General features: G+C 31.5%; 1 protein-coding gene across 1 annotated transcript in view; it reads right to left on the reverse strand.

Moving 5' to 3' along the window:
* Nucleotides 1–12,841, reverse strand: part of LOC125052693 — a 63,050-nt gene that overhangs the window by 32,235 nt on the left and 17,974 nt on the right. The window contains exon 2 of the mRNA XM_047653675.1: nucleotides 12,518–12,639. Coding sequence (XP_047509631.1) covers nucleotides 12,518–12,578 — 61 coding nt within the window. The 5' untranslated portion in view covers nucleotides 12,579–12,639. The remainder of the gene's footprint in view (nucleotides 1–12,517; nucleotides 12,640–12,841) is intronic.

Below are 12,841 nucleotides of genomic sequence, written 5' to 3' on the forward strand. Positions count from 1 at the left end.
CGACGGATTGACTCTTCACATATTCAATTACTTTGTGTATTGTTTCTCGAAGTGTTTCCTGAAAATCTCCTAAAAAAATTTACTATATAAAAATATTTATTCGCATGAACGCATAGGTCAAAATCTGGCAGTGTACGCTAAAGTTGGCCATGTGGCCCTCTGTCAATGGTATTTATATTTTTTATTTTCTGATGCAGTTAATATTTACTTCATATTAAAAAAAATGTAAAGGTTTAACTCAACCTCTTCTAAGAATGATTGTTATAAAAGGTACAAAAAGGTAATAAATTTTCAAACAATATGAATCGAAACAAAAAAGTTATTACTATAACAAAGAATGGTAAGTGGCATTTGTATCATTCTCTAAATCGTTTTTACTAAAACATATATACCTACACATACTCACCCAGTATTTATTAAATCCTATATAACACTAAGGAAACGATAGAACGGAAAAAAGATGTTTCACGTCGGCCGCGTATCGCCGGGGGAAATTAGAGTAATTTATAATTAACAAAATATAATATAGTATGCTAAACCTCAATTTTTAAAATTAACTCTGTTATTATCGAATCAATGCATGTTTATATTTTTGTATGTTGTTTGCAATTTACTACCTCTTTGGTTTGGTTAAATTTAAGTGCTATAAACATTTAGGTTTAGTTTAAGTTTTTTAAATTAAAATTAGAACTTTCGGACACTTAAAAACATATTTATAGCTTTACAAACATATGTTTTCACATATATATATGGTAGAGAATTAGCCCTGATGAAATTTGAAATGTCGAAGCCTACCAGGCTCCTTTTTGGTATATATTCGTTTAAAACACCGGTTTTAAATAATAACTTATCCAGTTATTTGAAAGAAAAATTTGCATGTGAAGAACGACCTCCAATCATCGAACATTCTTTATTTCTTTCACATTATTTATTATTTATAAATCTCTTAAAATAACAAAACAAATTATTAATAAATTACAAAAAAAAATTGCAATATACTTTTCATAGTTTAACAAATAAATTAAAGTCACATATGTTTATCTTCTAATCTAACCTCGAACTTACGTATATTTCACGAAGAAGAAGTAGTTCGCTAATTTAAAAGCAATATTTATCATGTAACTAAATATTTTTACAAACAGAGTTGGAAATGGAACGCACAATTGATCATTAGAGGCGCTAACGAAGCACAATTTTGGAAATATTTTGTGGATTCATCACGGCTCTTGTTCATCATATAATTTATGCGATTCGCGACAAACGAATAATGCACGGGTGGATAGCAATTTGTTTCAAATTAACCGTGTGTATTATCGTGGCGGGTTTCTTTTAATTTTATATTCGTATCGATATTAATTTTGTTACAAATATTTTCAACAAGCTGCCCCGCGATTTCATGTGCTTTAATTATGTCGTAGCGTAATGTTATATAGCCTAAAACCTTTGTCAATATACATTTGCTTTATTAGAACCACTAAGTAATTCCTGAGGTATTGATTTTAAAATTTATATGATTTAGTCATTGATATACTATATAAGAGATATTTAAATTCTTCGCTACATATATCAATAAGAATTTAAATTGTTAGTCGTAGAGTTTCAAAGAAGCTTTCTAAGAACCAAGCCCTTGACAAAATTTTGAAAAATGTTACGTAAAATATTCTAAAACCATTTCTCGACTCTCTGCGTATTTTTATTAAATTCCGTGAAAACCGATCGTAATAAGTCTTTCTACTTAGTTCGCTTTGTTACTTAAGGCCAAAATTAAAAACAAAACTCAATTTAGGCGCTGATACCACGAAATTATGTATTTCACTTCTTATCAAATCCTTCATAAATTCAAACCGTTACTACTAGAAGGAAGAAAATAATTAAACTAAAATAAACTTAACGTGCCTGAATAAAAAGGTAGAAATTTATGATTGGCGCCCTCTATTTATCAAGAACAATGGCCACTTACTTCTAATTACATCTTATAATGGTACAAAGATCCTCGTTTTGTAACAGATAATAACTATATTTTTTCCCGTCTTGTTAACATAAAGCGGCCATAATTAACAAAATGTTATTCTAATTTAATATTCAAGTAGGTAGCAATTATATTTGAGGAAAATATCATATTATTCAATTTATCAGCTCCCCTACCCTATTATCTATGGTTTGGTTTAATAGGAAACTTATAAGAACTATTTAATGTCATTGACAGGTTCATTTTTTAAATTAAATGTGCCAAATTGTTTACCAGAGGGTATTAAGTATAGTAACAAATTCTTTGATAGTGATTTTTTGGGTTATAATAAATGACGACCAGAAAGAAGGCAAGATACAAAATAATAAAAAGCATTATATGTCTGCTTCGTATGGTTCGCAAAATTTAATTTGTTATGATATGTATGTTGAATTTATACATAAAATATATTTGTAAAGGATCTGCAGTTTAATAAAGAATAACTCTTGTTATGCAGTTGATAAAAAATTCAATTTAGAACGTAGTACAGCGGAGGGTGTATCTGAAATTAACATAATATTATAATACGCATTTTCCCGAGTTGTTTTGCTCAAAGTACTTTAAGTTGTTGATAAATTAGATTGTTATACTGTGTTATTCGAATTTTCTCATTTGCTACATAGACTGAAACTTGAGTCCTAAAGCACATATTGAAATGTGATTTTTGTATGTAATGATGATTGATATGTTACATACATAAACATGGATAATTTAAAAAATACTGAATAATTTAAAAAAAATCCACTTTTAGAAATCTGCACCTTCATGGCATGTGTTTAAACGAATGAAATTTCAAAACAATAATCTAGTAACGCTACAACTCGATAGATAAGTCTGTTTCTTTGATCACTTTACTTATAAAGGCAAATATGTAGATGGTTAGCTTTCTGTGCCCTAAACACGTCGTATAATAATCGATTGGTGCACAGCCAGGCATTGAATACAGGACCAACACTGCTTGTGTTGGACCTGTATTCAATGTTGCCTATGACAAAAATCATTATTTCATAAATTATAACTTAACTCGCCAATTATATCTTGATATATTTAATTAAAATAAATGTATATTATTTTATTATTAGTTTTAATTAAAATGATAGTTTTTTTATGATTATTACAAGATTAATTATAAAAATATTATTATGTTATAGCTATATGCTATCAAACCAGCATCTCAGGTTAACCTAGTTAAGAAACAAAGCCTTAGATATGTCTATTTTTAGATCGAAGTTACTACATTTCCCTAGTCTATTCTGATATACTCTTATCTTACTTACCGTAAACCCGTATGTACTATACCTTAATAGAAAACTTAATATATGTGTATGTATTTTTGTATGAAAGAATACCTGAATACTACATATAAATCATACCGCATTTTAATTAGTAATACTATGCATATATGTTACAAGTTAGAATATCCCCGTTAATACAAGGCGTACCAGTTTTTGCAGCAAAATATCACTCAAGGGATCTGCGTGCGATCATTAAGTCCAAACAATTTCCTTCCGCATTACTCTTACTTTACCGTACACAAAGTTTATTTGCCTCGCAAACAGCACTTAATCATATACACTGTAATATCATGCAAATATTACGGTATGATTTCTCTTTTCTCTAATTTAATACAAAACTTTCTCAATTCGGCTAACGCATTTGATAATTGTGGAATTATTGTCCTAAGAAATTTTCAATTATGTTAATCAGAATTCAAAGCGCAATTTCGTTTCATGAGCCCGTTGAAATATTAAAGTGCAATTCATAAAATGACAATTCGACTGCAATATTTGTTAAATCTCATTGATGCGATCCGGTTGAAACGCCTCCTATCAATTTAATCAAAATGCAATTGAAATAAGTTTCGATCTAGATATTTCTGAAAGCGTTTTTAGTTTACCGTGCAATCACTAAACTTGATATTGCAATATAATAGAAACAGTTGATTGTAAACCGTTCTACCCGTCGTCAACTGAATATTTATGATATCGCCTCATCGTACTCAATTTATTTGTTATGCATAACTTATTTGCTGTTCAATAAATATACTGACGTGAAGGTCTAACAGTCAATCTTTCACTAATGTCAACCTTTTTCTATACCTCACATTGAAGTTTTATTTACAAACAATAAAGTATTCAAAAGCTAGTACGAACTTTTATTTATCTTACTTCGAAGGAATCAAATTAGTCTAAGGAATATCAATCACAGTCTTGTTCAAAGGTGAGTTCGTAAATATTTTTACGTTTTTAATAATATTTAAACTTATTTGTTATTTAGAGAATATAAAAGAAATATTCGATACCCTGAATTTAAAGTCATAAATTGTTTGTGAATGCTTCAAAATAAATTCAACACCGCTTTTTTTACATTATTTACAAAAAAAGTCATTAATTCAATGTGTAAAAATATATTTAGGTATTAAAATACCTGATCAAGTGTCAATCCTCGTTTTTCGCTGCTTGTTTCAACAGATATAAACCAAATTATGGCGGTACTAATTATAATGACTTTAATACATTGAAACGCAAAAAGATAATCCAGTACAGACCATGAAATCGCTTAACACAGGTGTATTTGCAGATATTCTTAAAACTTTAATTGAAGTAACCCTAAAATAACATTTCTGGTTTTTGTTGAATAACCCTTAGAATGTGTGAAGGAATTTCAATAGGAGGCTTTAATTTAATCTCAACAATAAGCTTTCGCTGAATGAGCGGAGGGGCCCACTCCTTTACGGCGTCCATGTCAAGTTACGTATTGTGTTGTGCTTATATAGTCAAATTTTCTATACAATTTAATTTATTCTATAGTTTATACCACCTATTTAGCTTTTCTTTTTTTTGGGAAGGCGAGTAACGACCGCCCTACCTACTGGCCTAATCTGTATCTTCATCATGTAACATGAAGGGAAAATTACTCCTTTAAACCATAATTATACTGTAACCCTTATTGATTGTTCACTTTTTGACGTGACAACGTCTTATAAATCGATGGAGCCGGCTGCAAGCACGAAAAAACATGACTCATGCGGCGTTACCTCGCTCTGAGGCGTTCCAATTAAGGCTTGAAGTGCAAGCGAGAGCGCGAAGCGACAGAGAGGCACAATCGGACTCCGCGCTCTTCAGCGTTCGACATCTGTCTCTCTCCTACTTGAGTGAGCGATTCGTGACGTTGTCACGTTCAACTATCGTCAGTAAACCGACTTTACAGACAACCAATTTTTTTTTTACTCTAGTGCTACGAAATCCATGGGTAATAAGGATTGATTGAAGGTTTGTTGCTGGAAAATACCGTTAGTATTGACTACCAAAGACAATAAAAAATAAAAATAAAGTTACCATAGCATTCAGAGAAAGACCTATCCCCAACTATGACACCCAGCAGGCTTTTGACAGGAGTCATAGTTAGCACTTGGTCACGAAGCTTAAGGTTACATTATTATTTGATTTATGTTCTTAATATTATATTTAGAACTCACGAAGACTAAAAATGAAAATGTACATTCACATATCACGTTCTCCTTGCCGTCGTGAGTCACTATACAAGTTTGGATAAAGTTATATTACAAAAGTCTTGTGTGATAGTTCGGCTACAGCTAAAGTTTACTTAATATCTGCTACATATTTTGGGTTTTATGTCACCCAAGATTTCATAACATGAAAACGAGTAAATGAAATGTGAAGCGTCAATATTGTTTTCATAGTTTCATATTATCTTTATCTCTTACTCTATCTTCACCTCAATAAATACTTGACTTGGACATACCTACAAATCAGTAATGACTAAGGCTTAGATGGAACCAGTTGTTGAGACCTAGGTTTAAGCTTGTGATGGGAGATCCGACCCACAAGTTTGATAATAATAAACTAAAGTAAATATACAACTAACTAAATTATATTGTTTTAATATTATATACTATAAATATTATTCATTGTCATCTAATCTAAAGTAATTCTCATCGCTTTAATGCTTACATAATCAAAAAATATGTTACACAATAAAATCATGTAATAAAAAATATCATACTTCCAAAATGTTACAAACTTCTGTTTTGTTTCTTTCGAATGTTGTCTGTGTATCATACACACACACAACATTCGAAACATATATACGGCAAGCATACATGGTTGAATCTTTCCTATATTTAGAAGATACGTAATGAATTTTCTTATAAGGGACCTTTTAAGATTCAATCTTCTGGACTGAATAAAATTGCTTCCCACATGACATCATTACCGGGGTAGGTCTTGGCATAGAAATTTACATTACCTTAAAATTTTATTCATAAGCCGAAAATTGTTTCCCTTTCAGAGCGCACTTTATCCAACAAATCAAATTATTATAAGGGAAGTATTTTTTTTATAAATCTGAACGGGAGGTAGGTCTGATTTACCCATAAAAAGCTGTCTACACTGCTTTAACAGATATGCAGTGGTTTATGTCGATATTCACTGTGTTTCCCTTTACATATGTAAACCAACTTACAAACCTCAGTATGTATTGGGTAAAACCATCGACGACCGATACGATATTCTACGTTAGTTTACCTACCCTAGTATCAGTACTGATAAGTACTTTCATATGTTTATTTTATTATTTTTGTGAAGGTTCCTCGATAAAAATTAGGTTTGTATATTATTTCTAAGGTAATTTAATGCTGTAGCCGAAGTAGAGCTGACTTAATTCCCTTATCAAAATATAGCCCAATAACAATAATGTCAAGAGTTTTATCCTCCCAAACGACACCGTGGCTTTTATTAAAGACGTTATTATGTCATATTTCATAAATTATATCACCGAGATATGCGACAGAGACTCAAAATTAAAGCCGTTATTATATGGAGCAGCAGTTTATGAAGGTAAAAATATTTTAGCTAGTCAGAAATAGTATCTCATAAAATAAATAAATAAATATTTTAATAAGTATATTTCAATATGTTTACTGGCCGGAATATTTGAAATACATCGTCTCAGATATCGACCCTTGTCTAAGCGTTGAGAGCTCGATCTGTGTTCTTAATTAAATTAACTCTTGATAATTTCATATTAAAGTCACAACAAAACGAAAGTCCAATTGGATTTCTAATAGCCGAAACCGTCCAAGAAGGGTTTTATAGATTGCATGAAACCAAAAATATTAGCATCGCTTTAATAAGTAACGGCTATACTCTAAGTTTGACATTCCAAGTTTGAAAATGTATAAGCGGACAGCCGGAGTACAATTTTACACTTCAAAATATTTAATGGAATGACGGTGTATTTTTAGTTATTCTTTGTTTGGAGACAATCAGGGACCCGGGCAGGTTGCGGTTAAACCGGGTAACGTCGGTTTTGAATACCGATGACGCTCAACTCAATCGCTACTCTATGCATAAGTAATGTGGAAAGTGCCGCTCTATAAGATATACAATATTCTTAAACGTTTATAAACAACATTGAGTTTAATAAAGGAATAATCATGGTTCATTTACGTTTTAGGCCAAATTTAGGAATAAACGTCTTTTATATTTTACATAAATAATGCAATTACTTAATAATACATTTTTTACAGCCTCTGTGGTCGATTCAGGTTCGATTCTTGACAAATTGGAATTGCGTCAGTACAAAAAAGATACCGATGGTTCTTTTTTAACACATACCTATGTCTTCACTGAGACATCGTGGAACATTATGATGTAGCCTAAATTAATACTAATCTATACTAATATTATAAAGAGGAAAGATTTGTATGTATGTATCTTTCAGCATTTGATTGCTACATTATCACTGATTAATATAGGCTATTTTAATTGCAAGAAAATAATAAGGATCCCTACTAAAACTACAATTATAAAATATCTTTCATCGCCGGCGCTGCGAAAACTATTGATGATAAAAAAAAAAACCACTGTATTAAAGAACATATCAATATCTACAGAAAATGTCACACTCACAATGATAGCATGTGTCAAACTCTTGTAAGTAATATAAGTCTAACCTTTACTAATAAGGATATTTAGGGTCTGTTTCACAGTGTATGGATAAAGTACCAAATAACTATGCAACACATAAATTATTTGGAAGATAAATTGTGCTATTTGACACTTCATCGGACTCATAACTTTTGATGGACTTTATGTGACGAATAGCGCTACCTGACAGTCGTGAAACGCAACAATAGTGTTTATCCTACCAATAATTAATAAATAGCTAATTTGGAACTTATCCATACATTGTGAAACAGACCCTTAACATAAGAAAATGTCCAATAACACTACTTAGGCCGTTTCTCCACTGCTCCGGTCCGGCAAACGTTAATTACCGATCCGATTTAGAAACTCACAACAGTACTTACGTGCTTCTCCACTACTCCGGCATCCGGTTTTTAACGATCCGATAACTTGCTAGATCGGAACGCGGTGTTTTATCGGTCCAAGTATATCCAAGAGGTTATAAATTATTATTCATAGGTTTATTTATTTATAGTTATATTATATCATTAAGTATTAGTGAACTATTTATTAAGTAGATAATAATATTTCAAGATAGACAATATAAAAAAAAGTAATAAACTAGCCAGACAATAAAATATTCAGAATTTAGAACGTTTTATTAATAAAATAAAGTATATGGGTTTTAGTTAATATCAGTGTTGCATGATAAATATACAAGTATCGGTTATTGTCGGATCGGATATAGTGGAGAAGCGCAATCCGGCTTTCCGATATTTTTTTAATGACTCATTCCGGCTTCCGACGCCGGACCGGAGCAGTGCAGAAAGGGCCTTACAGTCTCTTTTAAGGAAATACCGATTACCTACTTGTCTTATATGATCAATGAAATAGACATAGAAATGTCGTCTCTATGCCTATGCATATAGGGGTCACGGATTTTTTTATTGATATGTTTTTTTATTCACATAAATACTCTTCTACATTTTACACTATCTAATATATAAAATTCTCGTGTCACAGTTTTCGAACTCCTCCGAAACGGCTTGACCGATTTTGATGAAATTTTTTGTGCTTATCCGGTAACTATGAGAATCGGCCAACATCTATTTTTCATCCCCCTAAATGTTAGGGGTAGTCCACCCCTAAATTTATTTTTTATTTTTTAGACAAAAATTATAATTTTAATTTTTTTATGATACAGCATTAAAAAAAACATACAACCCCTAATTTTCACCCCTCTACGATCAACCCCTATTTTTATTATAAATGATATACATGGCAAAACGACGTTTGCCCGGTCAGCTAGTATATTATAAATGAAACCCCACTTCAGTAACTGGAGAACTGTATTATTGCTAACTTCATATGAAATAAAAAAGTAATTTAACCTCAGTATTCTTTTAAATGAAATGCTAAATAGTTATAATAAGCACATCTAAGCAGTGGGAAGAGTAAAGTTTGTATAGGTGTATAGAAGTTGTGCGAACTTAAACAATAACTTAGTAGAACAAGCGCTGGGTCAGAACTCTAGGATTGAAATATTTACTTTGCGTTTGAGCGTTTAAGTCATAAATTATTAATTCTATAATAGGTTGGAAATGCCTAAGCAGTAGATATATACTTAATCATTTCAATGTGTGAAATTGAATAAATAAATAAATCAGTGGCGCTAGTGCCTTTTTTGGTCTGGACCTCAGATTTCTGTATCTGCTTCATTTGTCAATCGAATAGGCAAGTAGGTGATCAGCCTCCTGTGCCTGACACACACCGTCGAGTTTTTGGGTCTAAGACAAGCCAGTTTCCTCACGATGTTTTCCTTCACCGTTCGAGCGAATGTTAAATGTCAACCCGGAGGTCGTGAGTTTGAATCGCGGCTTATTTATCTTTCTATGCGCGCAAATAATTGCCATGCATTATATTTTCTTTTACTTGTTATAGTTATACATTATAGTTTGTTTTCTTGTATATATAAAAATGTATCCGAAAACATTTTTTATTAGAAAAAATGTAATAACGGTATTCAAGTTACTTTAGAAATAAGACTTTATTAAATTCATTGTTTTCTTTTTGAAATATTTATTATTACAAGAATTTCATATTTAATTATGTTTTCACGTAGGTGTGCTAGGAACATGGACCTATGTACATGCATATAGTTATAGTATATGCTTTTTATATACGATGGACAAGAACACATTAAAGAAACAGTGTGGCCTAGTGCCTTAAGCGTGCGACTTCAACCTTGAGGTCATGCGTTCGAATCCGGGACTTTGACGAGGATTTGCAAATGATTACGCAATTAACACTCGCTCCTACAGAGGAGGCAAACATCGTGAGGAAACCGGCATGTCTTAAAAATCAAAAATCTACGTATACACGTCAGAACTAAAGGCTGGACACTAACAGTTCTGATCTGAACACAATCTTCAGCCACTAGATTATTATTAGTATACATTAAAATAAATTGTTAGTAGATTTTTCTTATTAAGTTTATGAGAGACATGTGTATGGTAGCCATTATAGGAATAATTATGTTTTGTATATGTACGCTTAATTGAGATGCAAGGATGTCAAGGATTAATAGGCTTCAACGCTTATCCTATACTGTATATTCTATAGGAGCATGTTATGATATATGTAAATAAACGAGCGGTTAGCGTGCGTAGTCTCTATTTGAACCAATTTCGCGATTATATTATTCTATGGGTGTGTCTCCTGTTTAAAAATTTTCATCTACTAATCACCTATAACATAATGATACTTTTAAATAAACTGGTGGGAGGAGCTCACTTTGAGAGATTTGTAGATTGTGTTTTATTACGTTATTTAGTTTTTAATGAGCTCTCATATCACATATCACAACATCAATAGCTCTATTAAACTTACTTTAGTATTACTATTTCAGTACAGTATATAAAGAAAAATATGGATCACTATGTTTACCATTGTCGAGCATGTTATTTGCCTTTATGGAAAGAAAAAGTATTCGTACACAGCCGAGGCTTGAACACACGACCTTGCTGAGAATTGAGCACTAAAACCAAAGCTCAATACTAAATATCTCACATAGTATTTACAAAAGCTGGACGACTAAAGAGCTTTAGCTGAATACATGTTTAATTTTAATTGAATTTTCAATATGCTGTCTTATAAGTTATTTATCGCTCAAAGAAGAACGGTCTAAGAGAAACATCTACACAATATTAATTAGATCCCTTCGAACGATAAATCCACACCGCAAGTTGAACGAATACGGAAACGTTTAGCAAAGTATTTAACAGATTAATTTGCATTTAATATAAAACATTCGAAACTTAAATCGGTATACTTTGTTGGGAAAAGAGCAAGACAAAAAAGCGAATAAATATTCAGTGAGACTATATAAATAAAGTGAGTTTGAGCCATTTATTCCGATACACGGGTACTCCGCGCAGACAGTGGAAAAGTTAGGCGGAAACGGGATTTCCTAATGCGATTTTAATTCTTTTCTTCCATCCACGGGGAGGGTAATTTCAATAAAAAGCGACGAATATATTTTATTCAAGAAGAACATAAAAATATCCTGTGACGCTTCATTAAAAAGCGAAAGTTTTAAGCGTCTTTTCGCGCGGCGCCATTTCAACTTACCGATTATGAAAAACATTGCAGTGTTCGAGCCGGATTTTTGCGAAGTTTAATTAGAATTGAGAATTCACGCTGCAGTTCCTTGAGTTTTATAATTTTTCTTTTATATCCTGTAACACTCTCTACCAAAGGGACTTGGTATTTTCAAATATTCGAAGATGCTATTCATCAGGTACAATCGTATTGTTAATTCAATGAGTCTATTAAAACTATTCTACAGTATTTTAAAAGATAACATGCGAGCCACTGTAATTAATAAATCTCATAAAAAATTTCATGTATTGGATAGTATTTTCAAATATTCGAAATTGTAATTCATTAGGTACAATCCTATTGTTAATTGAATGATTTGATTAATACTGTTCTACAGTTTTTATGTAATTATTTAAAAGATAACATGCCACTGTAAGTTTCATACAAAATTTCTGCACAAAGTGCAAATCCCTGCAGGTCTTAGGTCGATAATACACGATAGCATAACTTGCATAAATTAGAAACTTGCTAACATAGTATAGGCAGGTCAGAAGCGCTAAGGGTTCAACCGTTAAACTAAGCTTCATCACGATCTAATGGTGATAGTATCTGGGTCAACAGGCGAGCTACTGGCCATTTGGCAACCTGTGTTACGATCCAGATTAAGAGTATATCATATTTTACAACAATAGCTTTGTAAAGAAATTAGGAAGGATATAATAGGTATTATAAATATATTGTCTTTGTTTGAACTGCAAAATTATTAAAATACCGGGTGTGTTTTGTTTTATGGATATAATCTGTTAGTTAAAAATTATTTTGTCATTCAAATTCCAATAATAATTCCGTTTATAAATATACCAAAGTAGATTATCCGTAGTTTGTTTTATTTCATATAATTCTTATAAATAATTAAATTTTGTCAAAGAAAACTTCAGTCTCAAAGGTTTTCGGATACAACAAAATTTAATCAACATACCTTTACATAATAATAAGAAGACAAGGAGCAGTAAACGTGAGCATAGCCGTGATATCGCCATTTTATCTGTCCACTATCGGCTCAAGCTACAAGCTAAGTGGGATCTCATCTCAGATGGTGACCTGAAACAAAAGGAAAAAATACTTGTATGTGATACAAAAGAGCACTATACAAAATAGGAATGTAAATTTGCTAGAGCCCCAGCGACGTTCATAATTAATTGCATACCCATTATTCCCACTTCAGTGTTTAATATATAAGAAATAAGTTCCTTCTCAGAATCATATTCTATATGTATATGTATTATTATAATATAAATGTTAT

The sequence above is a fragment of the Pieris napi genome, chromosome 9, assembly GCF_905475465.1.
Source record: "Pieris napi chromosome 9, ilPieNapi1.2, whole genome shotgun sequence".
Classification (NCBI taxonomy): Eukaryota; Metazoa; Arthropoda; class Insecta; order Lepidoptera; family Pieridae; genus Pieris; species Pieris napi.